This window comes from Acinonyx jubatus, chromosome X (genome assembly GCF_027475565.1).
Source record: "Acinonyx jubatus isolate Ajub_Pintada_27869175 chromosome X, VMU_Ajub_asm_v1.0, whole genome shotgun sequence".
NCBI lineage: Eukaryota > Metazoa > Chordata > Mammalia > Carnivora > Felidae > Acinonyx > Acinonyx jubatus.
In genome coordinates, this window is record NC_069389.1 from 25,794,457 (window position 1) to 25,819,858 (window position 25,402).

Here is a 25,402-nt window from a genome sequence, read left to right on the forward strand (position 1 = left end):
TTTAGAAAAGTACTTTGTGTGTTGTGTGCTTTTTGTTTTTTATCGATTTGTGTCAAATTAGAATGTTAAGTATCCATACCCACAACCATGGTCTGCTGGCTTATTATTTAACTCTGCACTCCAATACATTCATTTTCTAATAGTTATTTACATTTTCGCTTCTAAATACATATAAATGCGTCCAAATATTTATTTAAAATAGTGTTAAATACGCAGTTTTTAATTGTTTTTCAGATTTTTTGAAATTCCAATGAAAGTTCTGCCAAATGTTCGGAGTTCTTCTGAGATCTATGGCTTAATGGTAAAAAAAAAAAAAAAAAAAAGTGTTTTAAATTTCATTTTTAAAAAAGCTTTACTATTCAAAATTCCAAAGGCAGTTGTGTTAGCTTTCCTAGTTTGATAGTTGTGACTTTTCTGTAAGTGTTGGTAGTATGTAAGACGAGAATTTAGTGCTGTTTGTATAGTTTAATAACTTAAAAATTTTAGAATCCTCCTTACCAGTTGATTTTGCATTTTATAAACTTTAATTGGCTTTTCTTTGAATATTCTGCTTTTAAAGTATTACTGCAATAATCTAACTACAGAGGGTGGCCTGCGAATGTTTGAGCTGGTTTATTATTTTAATTGAAAAAAACTTTAGTAGTTGTGGTGTCGGCTTCTATTTTATGGGAGGGTGTCTTCACATTTTAGTGTTCTTTTTCCTGTTGAATTTCTTTGAATAGCCAAACCATGTTTTTTATATTAGATTCTTTGTCAGCCCCAAAAAAAACTTTAGCAAAGAAACTGAAAGCAAACAGTCTCTTTCTGATTTGTGATTGCTAATTAAACAGGTTTCCATAATGCACCTTTTTCTGTCGATTTCACTGAAACCGAGAGAAAAAGTCATTTTAGCAAAAAGCGTGCTTATTATCACTGAGTATCTCTGAGTACGCATCAGGGATGAAAAACCTCCAGGAGGATTTGAACTGGTATTTGAACACAAAAATCTAGAATTTACGATAAAAGTTAAAAATATGTCTAAGATAAATTGTAAAAAAAAAAATATTGTTTAGACATTTCATGACAAATATTAGAAATTCTCCTTACAGAGTTAATAAAAATTGAGTTAAATACTGAGTGCTCTGGCTAAAGCTTGAGCAGGCTTCTTAAATATTTCACTTATAATAAAGCTTTCTCAGGTACCGTGAATTTTTTTTAAGGGGAAGCACTGCTCATCTATACTAAAAGTGCTTCGATGACTTCATAGCTGCCTATACACTGACTTGGGTCAGAAAAAAGAACTTATTCTTGAGAAACAGTTTTAGAGAACGGTTGAAAAAGCATTTACTGGCCTAGTTTTTTCTCTTGCATTTAAAATATTATGCTTCTGTCCCCCTTTTTCCCCCTTGCTGACTATAGAAAATCTCTCATAGTCTGGTGAGTAGGTTGCCCACCAATTATGCTACCCATTCATTTGGAAAAGATACAGTGCATTTCCATTTAGTTTTAGACAAACAGAAGTCCATTTACTAAACAGATTCTTCTAGAATCTCGTGACCTTCCAAATTACTGTAAGCTCTAGGCAAGCTTTAGGTTTTCTTTAAAGTCATTCGTATCTGTTTGTTTTTAAGTTTGCCCTAAGACTGAAAGTGGTGTTTGAAAATAGAAGACTAAGGTAATTTTCCAGAGTGAGAAATTCTGATGTTCCCCGTGACAAAGTACAGTTGTGATGTGCTTTGGACTTTAGCAGAACAGGGAAATGAGATGTAGTTTTTAAATGTCCTAAATGCCTGTCTTAAAGGAAACTTGACCAGCCTTTTAGACTAGTTAGTTGGAAATGCACTGTCCCTTTTTCTGCATGCTTCACCAGAGGACATTCCCAGGAATCCTCCGGAGATCCCTCCCTAAGAAGAAAAAAAGAGCGCTTTATGTGCCTGAATGCACATTAGCAGATCCTGCTGGTAGTCTGATAATAACTTCCAATAGTATAAGCAATGGCTTCTTTTAGTTTCTTAGTATATTAAGATATATATATAGCCTCTAGGTTTCCTACGGATTCACTTTGTGTTCTTCGCGAAATTTAGCCTTCACTTATTATCCAGGTCCAGATTTTCTAAGAATGTATACAGCACATAAAAATGGCAGGTCTTGAATTAAGCAGAAAGCATGAAAGAAATAAAATAATATCCACCATCTAGAAGATGTTTTCTATTTTGTGAAGCATAAAAATATACGCTGTTGTTTCCTTATCACTGTAGCCCTGTGAGGTGGCTTCCGTTCTTACCCTCATTCGAGCAGATAGGGAACCTTACGCTCCCGGAGGCTGGGGGACTGGCTCCCAAAGGGCAGACTAAGGGGTCAGTCAGTCCAAAGCTTTTGTTTGGCGCTCTTCCTAGTTGAATATGTTTTTTTTTTTTTTTAAATAAGTTCTGTAACATACACAGCCACTTATATCTCATTTTTGTTCTAGAATGCTGGCCATATTTGATCAAAATAAAAACCGCTCTTCGTGACCTAAATTGAACTGTTGCTTAGCTAAACTTGAAGAATGATGTTGGCTCTATAAACAAATAATACCCAATACCCAGACGCGCTTGTGTTTCTTCTCTCGAGTAGTTTGGGTAGGAAGGATAGTCGGTAAAATCCAGCCTTCCAAAACGAGAATGTTCCATGCTGGTTTGATAGCTATGTGTATGTTCATCTTAAAGGATGCATTCATTTTCCTTATTAACGGCAATAATAGAAAGAACTATCGGACCCAGGCTTTCTTGTTACCTAGATTCCATTTTGTAGATCAAGAAATTGAGGCAAAGAGAAGTTTCAGCGGCCTGCTCAGTGGCTTAACGCTGACTAACCAAGAGTAGACCCCACGTCCCCTGAGTCCGAGTCCAGTGTTTGACGTCCATTCTCCAATGCCGTGTGTCTTCTTGTCATTCTAGAAATGTCTAGTGTCTGTCTCTGAACCACATATGTAGTTGAATCACTTGCTTTGTCTTGTCTGCCCACATGCTCTGGCATGTTGCTATTCGTGTTCATCCCTGTTGCAGTTTTGTTAGAGACAGTAGTTTGTGATTATTCATAATCCTTTTTTCCCAAATTTTATTAGAAAGCTGGGGCCTTGGAAGGTGTGCCAATATCGGGGGTAAGTTTCATCTTCCTGCTACCTCCCCAACCTTAGTCCCCTTCCATGTCATGGGTTTCTTCCTATATCTGAATCAGTCTCCCCCATCCTAAACTATGGTAAACAAATAAAAGCTGCACAATTGGCTGATTCTTGTTCTTATGTGGCACAGTATGGGCCACTGAGAATCTTTTGATTAAATTCTAGCTCTTCCTTCTCATACCTACTATCTTATAGGGGCTTTAAGAAATGGGAAAATGGGGGCTCCTGGGTGGCTCAGTCGGTTAAGCGTCCGACTTCGGCTCACGTCGTGATCTCGCAGTTTGTGGGTTTGAGCCCCGCGTGGGGCTCTGTGCTGACAACGTGGAGCCTGGAGCCTGCTTCAAATTCTGTGTCTCCCTCTCTTTCTGCCCCTCCCCCGCTCTCCCTCTATCTCAAAAAAATAAACATTTAAAAAAATAAAAAAAAAAAAAAAGAAATGGAAAAAAGACCAAAGAGAAGCAATGTAAAAATGAAGACAATTAATTCCTTGATAAATAAAAAAAGGAAAAATAAATCCTATGGTTGTTCTAAAAGGAAAATTAATAATATTGTCTTAGTGTTCTTTATTGTCATTTATACTTTCAGTGTTTGGGGGACCAGTCTGCTGCATTGGTGGGACAAATGTGCTTCCAGGATGGACAAGCCAAAAATACGTGAGTTTAAGAAATAAATTAAAAAACCAATGGTGTTTTGTTTGTTTGTTTCTCCCTTTGGTGCTTTGAGGAAAATCCGTTGAAGTTCATCCAGGCTGAGAATCAATAGCTTAAGAGTTCCATTAAGATTTTGCCATTTGGTTTTCTTTATCTCCTTCAAATAAAATACATTATGCTGTATGTATACACACTGCTAAGGCGTGTAAAGACCTTAATTTATACAATTCGATACATATTCCATCCAGAAACTAAGTTTTGGTTTAAAGTATTCGTGGTGGGGAGTGGAGGAGGGCAGAGCAGAGGGGAGGCAGAGCCATGATTTAAGCTACATTTCTCCGGGGCACCTGGCCGTCTCCGTTGGTGGAGCATGTGACTCTTGATCTCGGGGTCATGAATTCAAGCCCCACGTTGGGTATAGAGATTACTTTAAATGTTTTTTAATGAAAAAAATTAAATAAATTTAATTCAATAGACTGTAATTCAATAGACGTCCCTATCTTAGACTTTCTCACTATAACTATAAAGTTATATTTTTGTGGGATCTTCCGTGCTGTTTTCCTGGTATTGTGTTTCCCCCCACCCCCTTCACTCCTTGGGAGTTTCTCCTTCGACAAGAAGCAGAAGCAATGATGGAAGTAGAGATTCGGTGCATGTTTTTCCTTACTACTCATACGTGGGGAGTCTGTAACCAGCGCCATATCTCAGAGCGATAAGGTTTCTCACATTTTCAGATGAAAAAACAGATGCTCAGGAGTGGTTAAGCTACTAAGTGAAAGACATCACCTCTGACCCCAGGTGGATCGGATTCGACTTAGCCGGGGCTCTTAACCTCTCTGTGTTACTGTACCCCATGCAGAGAAGATTCCCGTAGACCCAGCAGGAGACTCTCTACAGTGAATTCTTCTTTTGTAGGGAATTTCCTAATTCTCTCATCCATGTTAACCGCAGTGGTTATGTTCTTCTTTTGTGAATAATGGAATGTCTCACATTTGTAAGTAAATATTTTGTAGCCTAGCAGGGTCAGCCGTCCCCATGTGAGAGTGTGACATTATTTGTGTGAGTTTTTTCTTGGAGGAGAGAGAAGAGATATGAAAAATCTTTGCAGGTCATGGTGTCCTGTGGGTATGATCAAGAGAGCCTGGCTGAGCATGGGTCTGGAAACACGCTCTGCATTCGGGGTTCCAGGCAGCTACATCAGGAACCAAGAGAAATGATAGACAACTAGGCTGTTTCTCCCCCACCTTCCTCTCTCTGCCACGCACACTAACGCTGGTAAATACTTGACTCTATTTGTCAAGTCCCTAACCGAGTGTAGAGCACGTGGGAGGTGCCCGATAAAATCGTCTGCTTTTCCTCCTCTCTACTCCCTTCCCGCATAAGCCTTAACCAGCCAAGTCCTAAAATGATGAATTTAAGCGCGGGAGGGCTTAGCGAGTACCTCTCCAGCCACTGCCGGTTGGCAACGGGAAATAGCAAATGGTAAGATCTCTGGGCCCGTATTTCTCTTCCTGAGGGGGAAAGAACAGAAGTGCACAGTTCATCACGTTACAGATCAGAACTTCTGCGCCGTTAAGCAACTTTGAAAGCCTGTTGTTGGGTTCCAAAGGAAGGGGAGGAAAATCACAGAAGATTATGTTAATAATGAGATGTTTTGAAGAATGAGCTATATTGGCAAGTGCACAGAACACTGAACTAGTAGCAAAGAGGGAAATGGAAGACTGTGTTTAGAGGATGTAGTGAACATTCGGGTAGGGCAGTGGTAGAAAATAAGGCTAGGATCGTGTCGTGACGCCCTTAATTTCAGACCGAGGAGTTTTTTTCCTGATTAGGCAGTGGGACACCTCTGAAGGTTTATGAACTGGTTTTCAGAGTGACTAGAGTCATTCGTTGATAACACTGAAGTCCTTGCCCAAAGCGAGGAGAAACTAAACGCAAAGAGGCCACGTAGGCATCCCGATAACGAAGATAAGGACGAAAAAGTGGGGACGGAGCAGGAGGCTGTAGGTGGATATCCGTGGCACTGGAGAAGGACGAGAGACAGGAAATAGGTATTGAGTCTAGTCACCTGGGCCCAGTGGGTAGGCCGAGCCAAAGTAAGAAACAGGTCTGAATAGTATGCATTCTGTTTGGGACCTGTCTGTGGTCCTGGTAGGCTGTGCATTGCACACACCTGTGAATATGGAATGAGTTCAGTATCAAAATAGAGCTTTTAAACTTCCCTTATTTAGAGGTGATTTTTAAAGCAATGGAAATAGATATACCAAGAAAAAGTATACAAGTACAGGAGATACTTAGGACAAGTAACAGACCCAGGGATGGGCCATTCACTCATTCACGTGGAAACCCAGGGTAGAGATATTTAAGAGGGAGGCTCGGTCAGCAGTACAAAATACTACAAAAAGGTCACGGAGGCCGAGGATGAGAAGCAACCATCCTACGTAGAAGGCAGGTCCTCAGTGGTGACTTCTAGGCATGAAGCTTCAGTAGAATGCTCAGGACGAAAGCCAGGTGGCACAGGGCCAAAAGAGACGTGGGCAGGTGGAAAACAGAGACAGCCAGACTGAATGTACTTTGCAAAAATGACCATCCAGAAGTGGTGGGCAAAGTAGGCGGTTTGTTACTTAACAAGATCATGGCAAGTTTGGGGCGTTTGTGTTTTTAAGTGCGAGCAAGACCAGAGAATGTTTCTTTGGAGTCTGAGTAGAGGGCAGTTGGGACTTGAAAATGACTGAGAGATAAGTGATGGGCAGAATGAAGTCCTGAGAGGTTGGAGATAGTGGGATCAAGTGAGTCCATCCCTTCAAACCTCAGCAGGGAGCAAATGACCGCCATCTCCGAATTCAGTGGAAAGCCCATCTCTGTTTTGATGTGGAGGAACTGATTATGGGTGGTAGTAATTTTTCTTTCAGCTTTTCCAAATTTTCTACTTTTTCTTGAATGAACAGGGATTATTTGAACTTTAAATTTTGCTCTTCAGGGCGAGAACCTAAGATAGATGCCCTCTCTCCCCAGAGGCATTAAGTAGTGTAAAGGAGGCCTTTCACCTCCTTTACAGCTTCCGCCAAGGCCCCTCTCCTCCTCCTGGGCGCCATCTTTGAGAGGGCGCCCTCCTCTGTGAGGGACGGCAGGCAGCCTTTACCATCACAGGTTAGAAAAGCCAGACGTCTTTCTGGGATGCTCAAACGCAGCACAATCTTGAGAAAGGATAGGTATACCATATAAATGCTGAAAGCTCCATATATGTTTAATGACTGGGGAGAAGAAATAATAACATTTAAGAGAAAAATAATTGCCTGTGTCCTGTTTTGAAAGCTGTGGCCTCTATGTAGCAAGAGTCTCTCCATACACTGATAAGGTTCGTTAATTATTTACTAAGCGTACTAACTGAAGAATTCACTTTTATTAAATGCCTCGAGCCTTTGCATCATTTTGGTACTTTAAGATTTGTACACTACTGTTTGGTACACAGAGTGCGTATATGGGGGCCAAATTGGTACAGATTTCTCCTTTAAAAAGCATGAAACCGGTCATTAACTTCCATTTTTAAGAGTAATTATTAAAGGAGATTCATTTAAAATATATAGCCTTTTCAGCATTGTGGTAGTAAAAGGGTGTGGTGATTTATGTGTTTTAATTCGTAAGTTTATTATTGCCTGTACCTGGTTATTTGACTGGTGTCTTTAAAAATGTAGATATTCGCGGGTGGCTCAGTCGGTTAAGCGGCCGACTTCAGCTCAGGTCATGATCTCTCGGTCCCTGAGTTCGAGCCCCACGTCGGGCTCTGTGCCGACAGCTCAGAGCCTGGAGCCTGTTTCAGATTCTGTGTCTCCCTCTCTCTGACCCCCCCGCCCCCGTTCATGCTCTGTCTCTCCCTGTCTCAAAAATAAATAAAACGTTACAAAAATTTTTTTAAAAAAATGTAGATATTCGCTGGGGCGCCTGGCTGCCTCAGTTGGTAGAGCATGTGACTCTTGACCTTGGGGTTGTGAGTTCGAGCTTCGTGTTGAATGTAGAGATTACTTAACAGTAAAATCTTTTTGAAAATTTTACTTTAAAAAATTGTTTTAATGTTTATTCATTTTTGAGAGAGAGACAGAGTGTGGGTGGGGGAGGAGCAGAGAGCGGGAGACACAGAATCCAAATCAGGCTCCAGGCTCTGAGCTGTCGGCACAGAGCCCGACGCGGGGCTCGAACGTAGGAACCGTGAGATCATGACCTGAGCCAAAGTCAGATGCTTAACTGACTGAGCCACCCAGGAGCCCCTAAATTTTTTTTTTATTTTAGAAAGAGAGAATGCACGGGCGGGGTAGAGGGACAGAGGGAAAGAGAGAGAGAATCGTAAGCAGGCTCCACATTCAGTGTGGATCCCAATCCCGGGCTCGATTCCACAACCCTGGGATCCTGACCTGAGCTGAAATCAAGAGTCAGATGCTCAAATGCCTGAGCCACCCCAGGTGCTCCAATAAAATCTTTTGGAAAAATGTAGATAATTCATTTATCACATGCTCCTTGAATGTGTTAACTGTTCACGTGCAGTCAGAGAATATATTCGAGTGAGAAGGGATAGAAGGTCTCGGGTTCATTCTTCTTCACGACAGCGGTGCGTGGAAAAATGTTTTTTGGAAAAAATTGCCCTCGGTTTCTATTTTCTCCACACGACAAACGCAGCCGATAAGGTCTGCTGACTTAGTGCTAACTGGTAGTAGCTTCCGCTGGGATCCCTCTGGCCGCCCCGGGACCGCATGCTCCCCCTTCTCCCACCTGCTGGAATGTCAGAGAACACAGCAGCAGGGCCCTGCTGCCCGTGGGGAGGGAATCCCAAGCTTGGGCAGGCCTGTTCGTAGAGAGCCAGGGTTGATAGTCGCAGCCAACTGTTTCCCCGTGACCCCTGCTGGTATCAGTTTGGATAATTTCTCTCCCTGGCCCAAGTCATAACCACTCACTCACGTCCAATGCCACACTTGTCGCCGAGTCCAAGGCTTATGCTAATAAGGCTGCCATAAAATAAATGCACTTTTTCACGTCAGCGGTGTCCCATTCTGGCTCTGTCTCTGCCACCTGTTTAGAATGCCCTATCCTGCAGAGAGGATATATGTCCCTCCATGCCACTCCTGTCACCGAGGTCCAGCTGCACTTCCCTGCACTCTGGACCTAGCCTCCCCTCCATGCCCAAAGATAGCGCTGTGTCTCATTTCCCGACTGTGCTAATGATGGACCTAAACAGCCCGCTTAGGGAAATGCCTCATTCCATGTGGGTTAGTAGTAATGTAACTGTGACTGGACATAGAATTTGTTGGGATTGGCTGATATTTTAGAAACACAGTCCTGGGCTATGACTAAGTACTAAATACCATGCTTGCATTTTTCCATTAGGATCTCACGAAGTACATTTTCTTCTAGACTTATCTTTAAAACGTTATTCCAAAAGGAGTATGTAATGCTTCTTAACTTTGGGAACTTTTCTAAAACTTGAAGATGACGACTTTTATCGTGCTGAGTTAAACGTCGTTTTGAATGATTTGTATTATTCTTTCATGATGTATTTTTAATAAAATTGTCATGCTGTTCGTTCTTCTCCTAACTACAGGTATGGAACAGGCTGCTTCTTACTGTGTAATACAGGCCGTAAGGTTGGTTTTTTTCCGATTAAAAGATTGCTGAAAGTCTTCTTTAACTTCATATCAATAGTGCTTGAGCATAATTTGTTATTAAGTTACTTAGGATTCTGCAGATTTTCTTTAATCTTTGCTTTTAAAAAAAAACCTATGTATCGTTTAATTTACATCCAAGTTAGCATGTGGTGCAACAATGACTTCAGGAATAGATTCCTTCGTGCCCCTTCTCCATTTAGCCCATTCCCCCCCCCCACACCCCCTCCAGGAACCCTCTCTTTGTTCTCCATATTGAGGAGTCTCTTATGTTTTGTCCCCCTCCCTGTTTTTATATTATTTTTGCTTCCCTGCCCTTATGTTCATCTGTTTTGTCTCTTAACTCCTCATATGAGTGAAGTCATATGATACTTGTCTTTCTCTGAATGACTGATTTCGCTTAGCGTAATACCCTCTAGTTCATCCACGTAGTTGCAAGTGGCAAGATGGCATTCTTTTTGGTTGCTGAGTAATACTCCATTGTGTGTGTGTGTGTGTACACATATACATTTATCCATTCATCCATCGATGGACGTTTGGGCTCTTTCCATACTTTGGCTATTGTCAATAGTGCTGCTATAAACATTGGGGTGCGTGTGCCCCTTCGAAACAGCACGCCTGTATCCCTTAGATAAATACCTAGTAGTGCAATTGCTGGGTTATTAACTCTTCATTAGGGTTTAATTTAGAGCTCAATAAAAATGACGACAATCACTAAATTTCAGTGGCTCTAGTAAGAATCATTTTAGGTTCTTTGAATTTTATATGTGTGTCTTTAATTGTGGTGGGATAGCTACGCTCAGACCTTGTGAGACTCTTAATGCAAATCTAATCTGGAGCAAGGGATAAGCTTTTTATACTGTTTTAAGTGTACTGTCCTTAATACTAGTAATTTTAGCTGTTTAGATTTATTTGTTTAATTGTTACATATTTATTGAATTGTTTTCTACCTGGTTCCTCTTAGCTTTTCCAAATAGTCTTCTGCCAACCTGTTAATTTCTTGGCGGCTGAAGTATTTTTCTGTGTCCCGCAGTGTGTGTTTTCTGAACACGGCCTTCTGACCACAGTGGCTTATAAGCTCGGCAGAGACAAGCCGGTGTATTATGCGTTGGAAGTAAGTACCTCTCAATCAATGTGGATAATATGACGAACAGTCACAGCCAGGGAGAGTCACAGTGCTTCCTAACACCTTTTCTGGTAGATTTTCATAGATGATAAGACTGGAAAAAAAAAAAAAAACCTCATTTTTTTTTTTTTCTTGGCATTTGGTTAAGTGGAAGGAACCTGGCAGTGAGCTGGGGTCAGCACTCCCAGGGGATCTGGAGGACGTCGGCTCCTGGATCTTTTGCCAGTCACTTGAGACACCTTGCAGCCGCTTGGCACGGTGTAAGATTTTCTGTCTGTGAAGTTTAGTGCAGGTGTTGACTTGCTCGCCGGTATTCCCGTCAGCTGGAAAATGCTGTGTTTTTTGTAACTGCAGCGCCCCGGTGTTCCAAAGAGCATCACCGGGGGCAAACGCAGATGAATTCCCTCCATGTGTCTCCCCATAAAAATAAATTTTGTCTCACATTTTGACGTGGGAAAGAAAGTGAGGAGACTGATGCCAGTTTTCAGTGGAAGCGTTTCTTCCGAATACATTTGTCAATTCTAGTAGGAATATATCAGCCTAAGCCTGTAGGGCATGGTGAATTTGTATTAGGAACATTAGTAACTTTTCTAGATAAGGTCGAAGAAGCAGTACTCTTTTTATAAAATCAGGTACGTTCCTTTTTTTCTAAAGATTTTATTTATTTATTTATTTGTTTATTTATTTATTTAGGGGAGAGTGTGAGCAGGGGAGAGGTAGAGAGAGGGGGACAGAGGATCTGAAGCGGGCTCTGCGCTGACAGGCTGACCGCAGTCAACCCGACATGGGGCTCGGACTCACGAACTGTGAGATCATGACCTGAAGCCGAATCCGGACACTTAACCGACTGAACCACCCAGGCGCCCCTACAGTTCATTTTAAGTGGCTTCCTTGTAATGTATAAATATACAATTGATCTGAAGATTTACTGAGGCTTCTTTCCTAAAGGATCTGATAATAATTTGGTCACAAGTGTTAGATAATAAGTTGGTCACTGTTTAGAGTTCAAACATTGTATTAGTTGCTATGCCTAGAGCACAAAGAATTTTTGGGTTTTGTCTTGCCCCCTCCCTGCATAAGCACTGTGCTCTCTCCCCCAACCCCTTTTCTATGGATAATAGAAACATTTAGGAATAATAACGGTATCCTATCATTTCTCAGAAGTTAAATTCCTACAAGCCCTGTTCTGCTCTGTTTCCTGCTGTGCAAAGTGCTTATTAGTACAGCGCTGGGCACATCAGATATGTACTATCTGATAAATGTCACCCTATAGCAATTAAGCAAGCCGAACAGCTTAAAGAGTCTTTTCCCCTTATACTGGAGACAGTCGTTTAGAATTATAGATGCCTTAGACCTGGAAAGGGACGCTGCGATAGGGCTTACCTGGTTTCAACTTCCCTCCCAATATGAAGAATCTTATCTTCTTTCCCTCACCGATAGCCTTCCGACTTCTGTTTGAAGATGGCACCCAAAAAGGCTCCTTAGACGTAGATCAGCTGTCAAAAGCATTCAAATACTAACAGGCACCTGTCGGTTTTTCTGGGTCTTCTTGCTCTAGGATAAACTCCTCCAGTGTCCTGATGTCATACAGTTTCTGGATCCTATCTAGTTCTGGACTCCCTTCATTAGATGCATTCCAGTTTGTCGGCATCTTCCAGAATGGAATAGAACATTCCGCATGTAGTCTGACCTGTACTCACTAGTGTGATTTGTTCCTCTCTGACCATAAACACTGCTTTTGCCACTCTAACCTGAGAGTTCATTCATTTAGTCTAATAACCCCACCATACCATCGCCTCTGGGAGCAGATGTTAGAATATCTGGCGCTTTCTCAAATGACTCCTTATCAAGCCAAGTCCTCTCCATTCTGTATTTGGGCAGATCTTGCTTTTTTCCTTAAGTCATCTCTACACCCAACACGAGGCTTGAACTCAGACCCCGAGATCAAGAGTCACATGCTGTCATGACTGAGCCAGCCGGGCGTCCCTGCAGATCTTTTGTTAATCTGAATTCAGGTCTTTGCTTCTTCCTGTTAAATTTCGTGATAGTGATTTCAGCCTACTGTGACATTGTGGGTTCCTTTTCACTCTTTGTTATTTTTCCAGTTTTGCCTCATCTGGAGACTTAACAGGCACATGCTTTATGATTTTGTTTCAATCCGTGTAACTTTTTAAAAGATTCAGAGAATTTGAAAGCTGACACGGCCAGTGGTAGATCAGATGACAACAGGCTTCCCTACCCCCTCACAAGGAATTTGGGAGTCGGAAGTGAAATCGGAGTCACTTGGCCAAAGTAACTTTTGAAAGCTAGTAAGTAGCAGATCCAGGATGCAAATTCAGGTTATTAGACATCAAAATCTAGACCCCCTGGGCCACCCACTGTGCCATCGCCGTTCTCCTGAGTCCGGTGTTCTTTTCACTGCATCTCAGGTCACTTCTTTCGTCTCCTAACCTAGCAGCCTGAGCCACAACATGTACACTTACACACACACACACGTTCACAATAGTAGATAGGATTTTGTTTTCTGTGTCTTCTTTCTTTTCAGTTAACAGACATGTAAAAACATTGAAGCAGACCAAATGAGAGGGCAAAGGAGAAAGCTACCTTGGGAAAACTTTTTCTCACTACATTCCTGCTAATTCCACTGGGTCACACCACTTCCATGTTTCGTAAGTGCTTACAGAGTGTATAGTTGATGATCATTGCTTTAATTTGACAGATTGTTGTTAGGCTTGGCGACCTGAGGTATTAAAATTTCACTTTGTGGGGCACCTGGATGGCTCAGTCAGTTAAGTGTCCGACTTCGGCTCAGGTCACGATCTCGCGGTTCGTGAGTTGGAGCCCCGCGCCGGGCTCTGGGCTGACCGCTCGGAGCCTGGAGCCTGCTTCGGATTCTGGGTCTCCCTCTCTCTCTGCCCCCTCCCCTGCTCGACTCTGTCTCTCTCTCCTTCAAAATAAATAAACATTAAAAAAATTATTTAAAAAATCTATAAAAAAACTTCACTTTGCATTTTTTAAAAACTGAAACGATAGCTGTGTACCTCACATCTTTTAGTCTTCCACTGTCCCTCTGCTGATTTGGAAGGAACATAATGCATTTCTCTGTGCTTTTGTTGTTTTGGGTTTCATTTCTTTTGTGGGCACCTTTAAACTTTTAAAAAAAAATTTTTTAGTGTTTATTTTTTTAGAGAGAGGCAGAGCACCAGCAGAAAGGGACAGAGGGAGAGAGAGAGAGAGAGACAGAGGATCTGAAGTTCGAACTTGACCTGAGCCGAAGTCAGACACTCAACTGACTGAGCCATCCAGGCGCCCCAGCACCTTTTCATTTTTAAGATGTTACTTAACTATATATTTTCCTAACCGTGTTTATAGTTGTTTATTATTTATTTTTAACGTCCCACCCATGATGATGACCTCGAATGCTTTTCCTCTGTCACCTCCAACAGCAATCATGTCATTGAGCTTAGTAAAGTTTTCATTTCCCCTTTTTCTTAAACATGCAGGAATAAGTTCTGTTTTCTTTCTAGTCCATTGTATATCATACTTATTGGCTTACTTTATCATTTTCTGTGTCCACTGTCATTTCTTTGGGGTGAAACTTTTCGTGGCCCTACCCCCATTTTTTCCTTGCAGAGGGTCATCCTTTTGTAGTTCTCTTACTCAGAATCTGAGGTAGTAAGGTCTAGTCCTTTTAGGTTTGTCTGTATTTTTTTTTAATGTTTATCTACTTTGAGCGAGAGAGAAAAGGTGTGAGTGGGGGACGGGCGGAGAGAGAGAATCTGAAACAGGCTCCATGCTCCGCACTGGAGCCCGACCTGGGTCTCAATCTTCGGACTGTGAGATGGACCTGAGCTGAAATCAAGAGTTGGACGCTTGGGGCGCCTGGGTGGCTCAGTCAGTTAAGTGTCCCACTGCAGCTCAGGTCATGATCTCGCGTTTCATGGGTTCGAGCCCCTCATCGGGCTCTGTGCTGACAGCTCAGAGCCTGGAGCCTGCTTCAGATTCTCCATCTCCCTCTTTCTCTCCCCCTTCCCCATTCCCACTGTCACTCTCGCTCCCTCGAAAATAAATAAACGTTAAAAAATTAAAAAAAAAAAAGAGTTGGATGACTTAACCGACTGAGCCCCCCAAGCGCCCCAAGTTTATCTTTATTTTGCCCTCTCTCTGGGGTGGGTACAGAATCTTAGACGAAAGACTTGTTTCTCCAACATCTTTCTAACATCATTGAACACCGTTGAACGTGTAACATCATCAAAGTTCTCCGGTTTTCCTATGATGTGCCTGGGTTTGGATTTGATTTCACTCATCCTGTTAGATAAACTGGATACAAGTCTGTCTCGAGGTCTGAGAAATCTTCAGCAGTTGTCTCTTTTAAACACTGCTACTCTACCATTGCCACTGCCCTCTTCTGTGACTGCTAGCGTATGGGTGTTGGAACCCTTCAACCCAGCCTCGATGTCCCTGAACTGCTCTTTTGCGTATTTTTCATCCCTTGGCTTCTCTGCGCCGCATCTCCAGGGAGCTACTCACTACCTACCTTGCATTCCAGATCCTCTCTTTAAAACAAAGCAAAAACTGTTTTTATTGTGAAATATGAAACACGTACAGAAGGATGCATAACAGACCAAAGTACAGCTTGACAAATGATTATAAGGAGAAGGCCCAGGTCGGGAAACAGAACACCGCCCCCAGCCAGGAACCCCTGTGCGCCCCTCCCACCCCCAGCCTCTCCCTGTCCCCTAGGGGAACCAGTGTCCTGGCTTTTATTACAATCACTTCCTTACTTTTCTTTAGAGTTCCGACACTTACTATGCGCAACCTTGAACCCCGAAGTTGAGTTTTGCGTGTTTTCAATACTTTATATATTAAAAAATATAAAAGAGAAGTGAGAGAGATCAAGTCATACAGTATGCATCCTTTGATGTGGCTTCTTGCGCTCAGTATCACATCTGTGAGGTTCGTCCGCGTTGTTACACAGAGCTGTGATAACACTCCTTTTTGTTACCAAACGAAAATGCCACGGTTTAGTATTTATCCAACTGTCGACGACCTTTCAGTTGTTTTCTGTTTTCGTCTATGATGAAAAATGCTACCGTGAACAATTTTGTATACATCTCCTGTGTACGTATTTCTGTAGGAGTAGAATTTGTAGGCAGTAGATTATGAGTATCTTCCCTCTGAGTAGATAAACGCAAACCAGTTTTCACACCAAAGGCATCAAGTTACACTGTCATGGGCAGTGTATGGGAACACTGCCTCCTCTCTTCCGTCTATTCTAGAGTTGATCCCACCTATTACATTCTTTTTTTTTTAATACTTATTTTTGAGAGAGACAGAGACTGAGAGAGAGGGAGAGAGACTGGGGGAGGGGTAGAGAGAGCAGGAGACACGGAATCCGGAGCAGACTCCAGCCTCTGAGCTGTCAGCACAGAGCCCTACTCCGGGCTCGAACCCACAAACTGTGAGATCACAACCTGAGCCAAAGCCAAGAGCCAGATGCTTAACCACCCGAGCCACCCAGGTGCTCTGCCAGGTTGTTTTTTTTTTTTTTTTTTTTTAATGTTTATTCTTGAGAGAGAGAGAGACAGAGCGTGAGTGGGCGAGGGGCAGAGAGAGAGAGAGAGAGAGAGAGAGAGAGAGAGAGAGATGGAGACACAGAATCCAAAGCAAGCTTCAGGCTCTGAGCTGTCAGCACAGAGCCTGTCGTGGGGCTCGAACCCACAAACCGTGAGATCATGACCTGAGCCGAAGTCGGACGCTTAAACAACAGAGCCACCCAGGCACCCCAAGCCCCTCCAGGATTTTTAACTGGTTATTTGTTCATATCCACCTGATTTTATTTTGCTTGTCTTTTCTTTTGATTCATAATTTAATGGCTGTTTTTTAACATAGAAATCGTGCCTTAATTTATCTCTTTGAATACTTTCAGCACTTACTCTAAAGTCTTTCTCAGAGTGGAGTGAATTTTTTTTAATTTTTTTAAAATTTTTTTAATGTTTATTTATTTTTGAGAGAGACAGAGATAGAATGCGAGTGGGTTAGGGGCAGAGAGAGAGGGAGACACAGAATCCGAAGCAGCCTCCGTGCTCCGGGCTGTCAGCACAGAGCCCGACGCGGGGCTCGAACTCCCAAACTGTGAGATCATGGCCTGAGCCGAAGTCGGGCACTCAACCGACTGAGCCACCCAGGCGCCCCAGAGTGGGGTGAATTCTTTTCCAGCTGTTAAGTTTAGTTTACTGGTTTCCTGATAATAGATTTCTTCGTGTGTCTTGAAACTTTTACTTCTAGTCTCATGTATTCAAGCCACAGCCTTTGTCAGCCCGTAGTTCTTCCCACACAAGCGGGAGAGCGCCACCTAGCCCTTGGCGTCAGGCACTGAAGCCGATGCTATTCCTTGTGTCACACAAGACATTTGGGACCCTTTTCCTCTGGAGGAGCCGGGTCCCGGCCACCACTCCTGCTCCTGACACATACAGAAAACCTAAGCAGAACCTTGCGGTCTCAAGCCCTGTGCAGTTGGTGCATTTCTCTTTCTGTCCACATCCACCACCGCTCTGCATTTGAGTCAGCACATGCTGTTTTGGTGTTCCCTTTTTACATTTTGCCCTGTTATCCTCTGTGTCTAGAACAGAGAGAGGGGATTTTTAAAGTGCAAACTCACCATTTCTGATGTGGACATCACCAAGAGAATTCTTTTTCTTTCTCCCTGCTCCCTGGCATGTGATGCCTCCAGTCCCGACGTGTTACCATCTCTAAGCTCCAATTTTCATTATTGGTGCAAAGGAATTGGGGCACGTGATCCCTGAGTTGTTCTAAAACTTTCAACTCGTACTAAACCGCTTTAATTTGTCCCACTCTTTCACTAGAAAATTTCCCTTTGCTTTAAAGATTTTTTATTTTTAAGCAATCTCTACACCCGACGTGGGGCTCAAACTCTACAGCCCCGAGGTCAAGAGTCCCACGCTGCACCCACTGAGCCAGCCAGGTGCCCCCACTAGAACATTTTTCTTGGTGACGGGAGAGGTTGAAGCAAACCGGAGCAGTTATGTGGTTCCGCCCTTTCTCTGCCCCCCTGCTAATAGGACCCACCTGCCTTAAGCCATGCTTCTCCCTTTCCTTGTTTATCTTCTTCCAAGTATTATTTCACACACACAAAAAAAATCCTTTTGGGGACCTTTAGTATTTCTGAGGTTGATCTCGCTTAGGATCTGAGACCTCCCTGTTCTGTACTCTGTCACCGGGATGCCAGTTCCCCGAGGCCACGATGCCTGTCTGGTTCCCCATCTCTTGGAGTGGACTGCCACGTAGGAGATACTTAATCAATATTGTCGACATACCAAATCTTAGGCCATTTTTTCTCCGTTTAAATATGAGCTTTGGGGGCACCGGGGTGGCTTAGTCAGTTGTGTGTTCGGCTCTCGATTTGGGCTCAGGTCATGACGTCACGGTCGTGGGATCGAGCCCCATATCGGGCACCGTGCTGAGCATGGAAACTTTAGACATGGAGAATCTCCAAAATAAATAATTAAATCTTAAAATAAGTATGAGCTTCGAAAAGGGCTTCCCTGTACGCCCCCTTGGTTTCTTTAAATGTCCCCTGTCCCATCTCTTTCGTATGATTTATGATGATAGTGTGGAGACTTCTGTTTTAGACTCTTTCAGCCTTCTTAACGCCAGATAATCATTTGTGTTATAAGCCTGTGTTCTTCTCTATTGCTGTATAACAATTTAATCACAAATATAAGCGGCTTGCAACCATACCCGTTTATCTCACAAGGCTACAGTCAAGGTGTCGGCTGAGGCTATGGTCTCGTCCAACACTCTCTCTCCTTCCAGGCCCGCTCACTCGGATTATCAGCTGAATTCGGGTCCTCGTGGTTGTAGGGCTGAGGGCTTCCGTTTCTTGGTAGTTGGGAGCCAAAGGCTGCCCTCGGCTCTTAGAGGCCGCCTGCAGTTTCTTCTCATGTGAAGACCCACCAGAGGACCCCTGATAATCTTATTTGGCTTCCTCCCATACACTTCCCTCACATGCATCCAATCGCCTCTGACGCACACTACTGGTTGGAAGCATGTCCTAAGTCCCACCGTGCTCAGGGAGAGAGGATCGCACGCCAGCACGAGCACCAGGAGGGGGGGACGGTGGAGGAGGCCGCCTTCATTAAGAATCTGCCTGCCACGGCCTGGAAACGTTGTTTCTGGACTTGAGTAACATACTTTCTTGGGAAATATACTTTCTGAACCGTAACCACTGTTTATCTTAACTCCCTAACTTGTTACTGAAGTATTAATAGTATAGATTACATGTTAAAAATAATGTTGTTCCCCCCCTTTACCTCTAGGTTCCCGTTCTCTCTTCTATGCAATTAAAAGTGCTGTGGACTTAGATTTTGCATTTGTGATCTCACACAAATTAGTACATTATAAATTATGTACGTAGCGATACGTGTTACTGTCGCATACAGAAAGCTTTGTTTCCTGTGCCTAATGGATGATTTTAAGCGATTTATGGATAATCTTAATTTCACGTAATTTTTCTTCATACCCTCTGTTTTTAGCCATAACTGCCTCACATCCTGAAATGTGTCCACAGATACTATTCGTGGCTATGGCATGCATGGCGAGGAGCTCTTGAGAAGTATATTTGTCTGCTATGACACTATATTAGATCTGCCTCATTACTTTTTTTAAAGTTTAATTCTTCAGTTTAGAGAGAGTGAGAGCACATGTGAGCTGGGGAGAGGGGCAAAGGGAGGGAGGGAGAGAGAGAGAGAGAGAGAGAGAGAGAGAATGAATCTAAAGCAGGCCCCACCCTCAGTACAGAGCCTGATGCGGGTCTTGATCCCATGACCCTGGGATCATGACCTGAGCCAAAAATCAGGAGTCAGACGCTCAACTGACTGAGCCACCCAGGCGCCCCTACATCATTGTTCTTAATTCACTCTTCCCGTAGCCTGTTTCTTAAGCTTCCACTTTCCAGGCTATGTATCTAGTTTTTAAGCGATTTACTCCTCTTGTCCTGTTCATCATTTCATTTATTTTTCTTTCTACCCTCTCATCTCTGTTAATGTCTTTCTTAGGGTACGACTGGCTTGTGTGCACCTTTCCCATAGGTCTTATCTTAGAGTGCGTTCCTATCTGTAGATGATGCTCTGAAGTACCGAATCTTTATATTTAGGACATGACTGAGCGTAACTTAATTGATAGCAAGTAGACAGTCACCTTCTATCTGTCGTGTTAGCTTTCTGTTCCTGTGCTCTTCTTCCCTCCCATCTTGAAAGCATTACGGCACCTTCCGCTTTATCCCCTGCCTCTGAATGCGAAAGACCACATCTTTGCTCAATGTGGAGGTTTCTCTCATTTTTAATTAATTCTTTAGAAGGCTAGCAAATACCATGTATTCTATCCTGGCACCAAAACGATATTCTTCTTTCAGATAAGTGTTTTCAACCTACCTCTTATTTTCTTATATTACATTTATTTTTCACTTACAACTAAACAGCCCTGTACGTTCCTGATGACCAGATTTAAAATAATATTCTTCTGGAGCTTTGATAGTAACTTTGTATTTTTTTTTTTTCCTTTGGTTTCAATCTAAGCAATGCCCTCTGGTCCACAACCAGTTTTTTTTGTTAAAACCTTGACAGTCCTTTTCCTAAAACCGTATTGCTTCCTCTCAAAAAATAACCAAAAAATATTTAAGCCTATAACATCCTGCCTTTTCCATGGAAATGAGGTACATCGGCATTTGGATTCCCAACATATGAACCTCCGCTAGCTAACGGCCCCAAAACCCCTCCGCTAGACTTCTAAGCACAGTAGTTGTTTAAAGTTCATAGTTTAGTCGCTGAAACTATTGAAAATGTATGCATTTCTTGGTCAGATATGATGTGCGGCCAGTGTCTTTTGAGAGTATAAGGAGGACACCTGTTTTTCCAATCAGATGTACAATAGTGTGGTCCACTGGGAACGGGTGGCTATTGAGCCCTTGAAACGTGGCTAGTCCACATTGAGATATGGTGTAAGTATAAAATACATACCTGATTTCCAAGACTTCGTGAACAAATATCAAATACCTCAGTAATGTTTATATTGAGTCCACGTTGCAATCATAATATTTTAACATATTCGCTTAAATGTATTAGAATTAATTTAACCTGTTCATTTTACTTTTTCAATATGGTAACTGCAAACTTAAATTACATACGTGGCTCACATTGTATTTCTTCCGAACCTCGTTGGTCCGGAAAATCTTACGCATTTACTTGTCTTTAGCAACTACTATCTCTGAATTTTTTGCTCCTGAAGGAAATTCGAGAGTAAATTCTGAAGTCTCTCTGAGCAAAAAAAATTCACTTAGTTTTCCTTGATGGTTCCACTAAGGACCTAAATATATAACATATCAAAGTTAGGAAGTGTATCGAAAACTTTGCCAGAGGGAGACGGTGGGTTAGAGTCTTACATACCTCACCTACCGTGGTATGAGTTGAATTTTTTCCCCATCTTCAAAACCTGATTAAATTTGCACATCAATGTCAACTCTCTTCCTCAGCAATTTTTTATAGCCAAAAAGCCAGTGTATAAAGAGGACAGTAGCAGTGTTCTGCAGTTTTGCAGTAACACGTAGTGACTTACTCTCATAGAAGCTCTGAATGACAGAATGAATCAACATACTCTACATCTCGTTTGTTTACAGCCTGGAAATTGACAGCAAGAGGGGGTGACCATTTGTAATTCACTTAACTAAACTGGAGGCAGGGATGTAGGCAACAGATAAAAACATTCTGCTTCCTGCACTTAATATCACCTGATACTTAGGTTTGGGGTAACTCTGTGGAAAAAATTTACATTAATAGTCCGTATGAAATGAAAAGTCAGAACCAAAGAACTTTTTTTGGAATTCCTAATGGTTTGTGCTGGTCATTTTTTCGCCCCTCAAGATCTTTTTAGAATAGCTTTATTGAGATATAATTTGCCTATCACACGATTCATCCTTTTAAAGTAGACAGGTTGTTGGTTTTCAGTATATTCGGTCACGCACCCACCACCACAATCCAACATTAAAATATTTTCATCACCCCAAAGAATAGCCCCACCACCCCAACCCTCAGCAACCCCTAATCTACTCTTCGTCTCTGTGGGTTTGCTTATTCTGGACATTTCACATCAATGGAATCATACACTTTATGGTCTTTTGTGACCGTCTCCTCTCACTTAGCGTAATAGTTTCAAGCTTAATGTTGTAGTAGAACCTCATTCCTTCTTGTGTGAGCAAATAATATTCCATTGTATGGATATACTATATTTGTCCATTCATCAATCAGTGGAATTTGGATTATACTTTTTCAACACAGAAACAAATGATGAAGGTAATATTTACATTCGGTACTAACCTTCCCCTGCATTCTCCTATCGAGCCTCATCGTAGTTTAAGCAGGTGTTAGTATAGTCACCATGATTTTCTAGGTGACGGAGAGGAGGCTCACTAAGCCTAATTTGCCTAAGATCGCACAGCAGTTAAGAGCTCGAACTTGGACCCAAAGCCTATTCGTCCGGCTCCACAGCACATGTTTTCTTCCTTGTTGCCACAGCCCCCTCTCCCTCCCCCGGCTGGCTCCGTCCCTTAGTGGTTTTGTTGAGTTATTACTTTGTAGTTTCTTGGCTAACTTTGCTATTGTTGCTTGATTTAATATACTGTTAGATACAGCAAGTGGGCTTGAAAAATCCTGTTAACGTGGCCTCTCCTGATAACTCAGTGGATAAGGCGGGAATGTTTTCCGGGTGATAATATACCTCATAGTTTAGCAACAGTACATAGAACAACAGGTCGTAGAGGCCCAAGGGTGTGCTGGGGGGCTCACTTCTTTTCCCTAGCTCATGAAAAATGTCGGTAATGACCTGTATGAAACCATGTTTGCATTAATAGACCTAGTTTATGATATTTGTAAAAGCCCCAACGTCGAAACTTTTATTAAATTGTATCCATCTTGTCATACATAGAGAAATGCTTAATAAAATCTTTTTATGGTGAAAACATAAATTCTCTCTCGGATTCCTTTTCTTTCGTAGGGTTCTGTAGCTATAGCTGGTGCTGTTATTCGCTGGCTAAGGGATAATCTTGGAATTATAAAGAGCTCAGAGGAAATCGGTGAGTATGTTCCAACAAAGGATTAGGATCTAAATAATGGAAATTTTTACCTTTGCTTTGTGTGAATACTTGTGATTTGAGCCATATGTGACATTAAATGAAATGAATTCCTATTATGAGTTTGATTTATACACAAAAGACTATTTTGTGAAGATTTATAAAACAACAAATTGACATAAATAGTGATGGTTATTCATAAACTGGCAAGGTAGGGCATAAAAACTACCCAAGTGTAAAATCCAACAGCAAAGATTGCCAGAATCTGCAGGTAAAGTGGTCCATTTAAATTTATCTGATGAGAAGGAGCTTTACCTCTGAGATGAGAGTGAGCGTTAAAACCCCAGTGCCTATCATTTAAGTAGTAATATGGCAATTTCCCATCTACAGATAATTATGTGATCTCATTACCCTCTCTTTCATCTACTTGTTTACTTCAGCCCGAAGGGGGGGACAATCAGAAACACATTGTGGACTGGGGACGCCCTGGAGGCCGCTTTTTTATCTCCTAGTCAACAACCTTAAAAATAGTGAAAATGAGTTACGATACCTTAATGAAAGCAATCCAGCTCCTTTACTTCTCGGTGCGGGCAAATTGGTTCTCGCCCCTCCTCGCTTAGTGCCAGAATTAGGAACATTGTGCCGCACTAGTGAATAAGAAATCAAAAGCCGTATCCTAATTTTTTATACAGCTGTGTTTATTGACTAAAATAATAGAATATATTAGAGTAATTTTGGTTTTTCTCCCCCTTTTTTTTTTAATGTTAGAAAAACTTGCTAAAGAAGTAGGTACTTCTTACGGCTGCTATTTCGTCCCTGCGTTTTCAGGGTTGTATGCGCCTTACTGGGAGCCCAGTGCCAGAGGGTAAGAACTGCATGCGAGGTATGCTTTTGTGGGTCTTGATTTATTTACTAAAGTCACTAATGACTTAGTTCCTAGTTTCCTATCTATTTTCAAGTGATTTTAAAGTGTCGAGGAAACCTCTTCTGTTTGGAGAGCATAACTTCAGAACCTTTAAATTCCGAGAGGTTATAAATCATCTGACAATAAGGCCCTGCCTGCCACGTCCATGTTCATGTCAGTGTTGTGATCATTTATCTTCAAGGCATCTGCAAGCTACGCACAAGGGACATCGTCCAAATGAATTCTGATTTGGTGTTATGTTATTGTCATCTGTTCATCTGGATCCTGGACTTTTTCCTACGTGGATGCAGGATTGCGGACTATATGACTCTTCCAAGCCGCTTCGTGTTTATGTCTGTTTTTTTTTATGTGCTTTTCTTTCCCCCCTGAACATCTGTATCTACCGAGGTCAACCTTTCCATATTCAGGACCTTTCAGATTGGTGACTCGTTTACTCCACTCTAATCTTACAAGTCTTTTTTTTTAATCTTACAACTCTTTGTGTGTGTTTTTAGGATCATCTGTGGACTCACTCAGTTCACCAATAAATGCCATATTGCTTTTGCTGCATTAGAAGCTGTTTGTTTCCAAACCCGGGAGGTAATAATATGGGCTTTTTTCTTGTGCTTAATGTGCTTTTGTCACTCTTAAACAAATTATATATTAATGCTGAACGTTTATTAAATAACGTAAATGTATTAAATTATCAGAGGTGCCTGGGTGGCTCATTCGGTTAAGCATCTGACTCTTGATTTCTGCCCAGGTCATGATCTCACTGTTTGGTGAGTTTGAGCCCCATGTCGGTCTCTGCACTGACCCTGAAGAGCCTGCTTGAGATTCTCTTTCTCTCTCCACTCCTCCCCTGCTCGCAAATTTTTTCCTCTTTTTCTTAGCTGTCATTACCTTTTTTAAAATGTTTATTATTTTTGAGAGAGAGAGAGAGAGAGCGTGTAAGCAGGGGAGGGGCAGAGAGAGAGAGACAGACCATCCAAAGCAGGCTCTCCAATGACAGCAGACACCCTGATGCAGTGCTTGAACGACTGAGCCACCTAGGCGCCCTGCTGCCATAACCTTTGGAATTCCTATTATCCACCAGGTGCTGGGTGTTTGACCCTTGCGGGGGGTGGGGGGCGGATGCTGAGTGGTACATGTTAGGCAAAGGAAATGAATAGCTCAAACATAGGCATCGAGGCAGGAAACCAGGGTGCAAAATTGAGGTGTTTGGCATGGCTGGCTCTAAGGGTGAGGGCAGAGGTGTAGTGAGGGAAAAGATCGGTGTGTCTAGATCAAGGAAGGCTTGGAAGACCAAAATAAGAAATCTACATTTTCTTTATATATATGATTTATTGTCAAGTTGGCTAACATACAGCGTATATACAGTGTGCTCTTGGTTTGGGGGTAGATTCCCCGGGTTCATCGCTTACACACAACACCCGGTGCTCATCCCAGCAAGTACCCTCCTCAATGCCCATCACCCATTTCCCCCTCCCCCCCACCCCTCCATCGTCCCTCAGTTTGTTCTCTGTTTTTAAGAGTCTCTTACGGTTTGTCTCCCTCCGTCTCTGAAACTATTTTTTTCCCCTTCCCTTCCCCCATGGTCTTCTGTTTTGTTTCTCAAGTTCCGCATACGAGTGGAAACATACGATATCTGTCTTTCTCTGACAGGAAATCTAAATTTTATTCTGTAGACTTTGGGAAGCTCTTGATCAGAAGACTGCCATTTTCAGAGATGTTACTACGAAGTAGCAGTTTAATTATGCTCATTATGTTCCTTGCGTTGGTTTCTT

General features: G+C 42.3%; 1 protein-coding gene across 7 annotated transcripts in view; it reads left to right on the plus strand.

The window, feature by feature from the left end:
* GK (glycerol kinase) overlaps positions 1 to 25,402 on the plus strand; it is a 77,126-nt gene that overhangs the window by 41,193 nt on the left and 10,531 nt on the right. For 4 of the 7 annotated variants that reach the window (XM_027054691.2, XM_053202215.1, XM_027054694.2 and 1 more), the window contains 9 exons: positions 235 to 301; positions 1,399 to 1,416; positions 3,086 to 3,121; positions 3,728 to 3,795; positions 9,383 to 9,425; positions 10,477 to 10,557; positions 22,636 to 22,714; positions 23,480 to 23,576; positions 24,131 to 24,215. In XM_027054691.2, coding sequence (XP_026910492.1) covers positions 235 to 301; positions 1,399 to 1,416; positions 3,086 to 3,121; positions 3,728 to 3,795; positions 9,383 to 9,425; positions 10,477 to 10,557; positions 22,636 to 22,714; positions 23,480 to 23,576; positions 24,131 to 24,215 — 574 coding nt within the window. The remainder of the gene's footprint in view (positions 1 to 234; positions 302 to 1,398; positions 1,417 to 3,085; positions 3,122 to 3,727; positions 3,796 to 9,382; positions 9,426 to 10,476; positions 10,558 to 22,635; positions 22,715 to 23,479; positions 23,577 to 24,130; positions 24,216 to 25,402) is intronic. The other 3 variants (XM_027054692.2, XM_027054696.2, XM_053202216.1) reach the window with 1 other exon arrangement.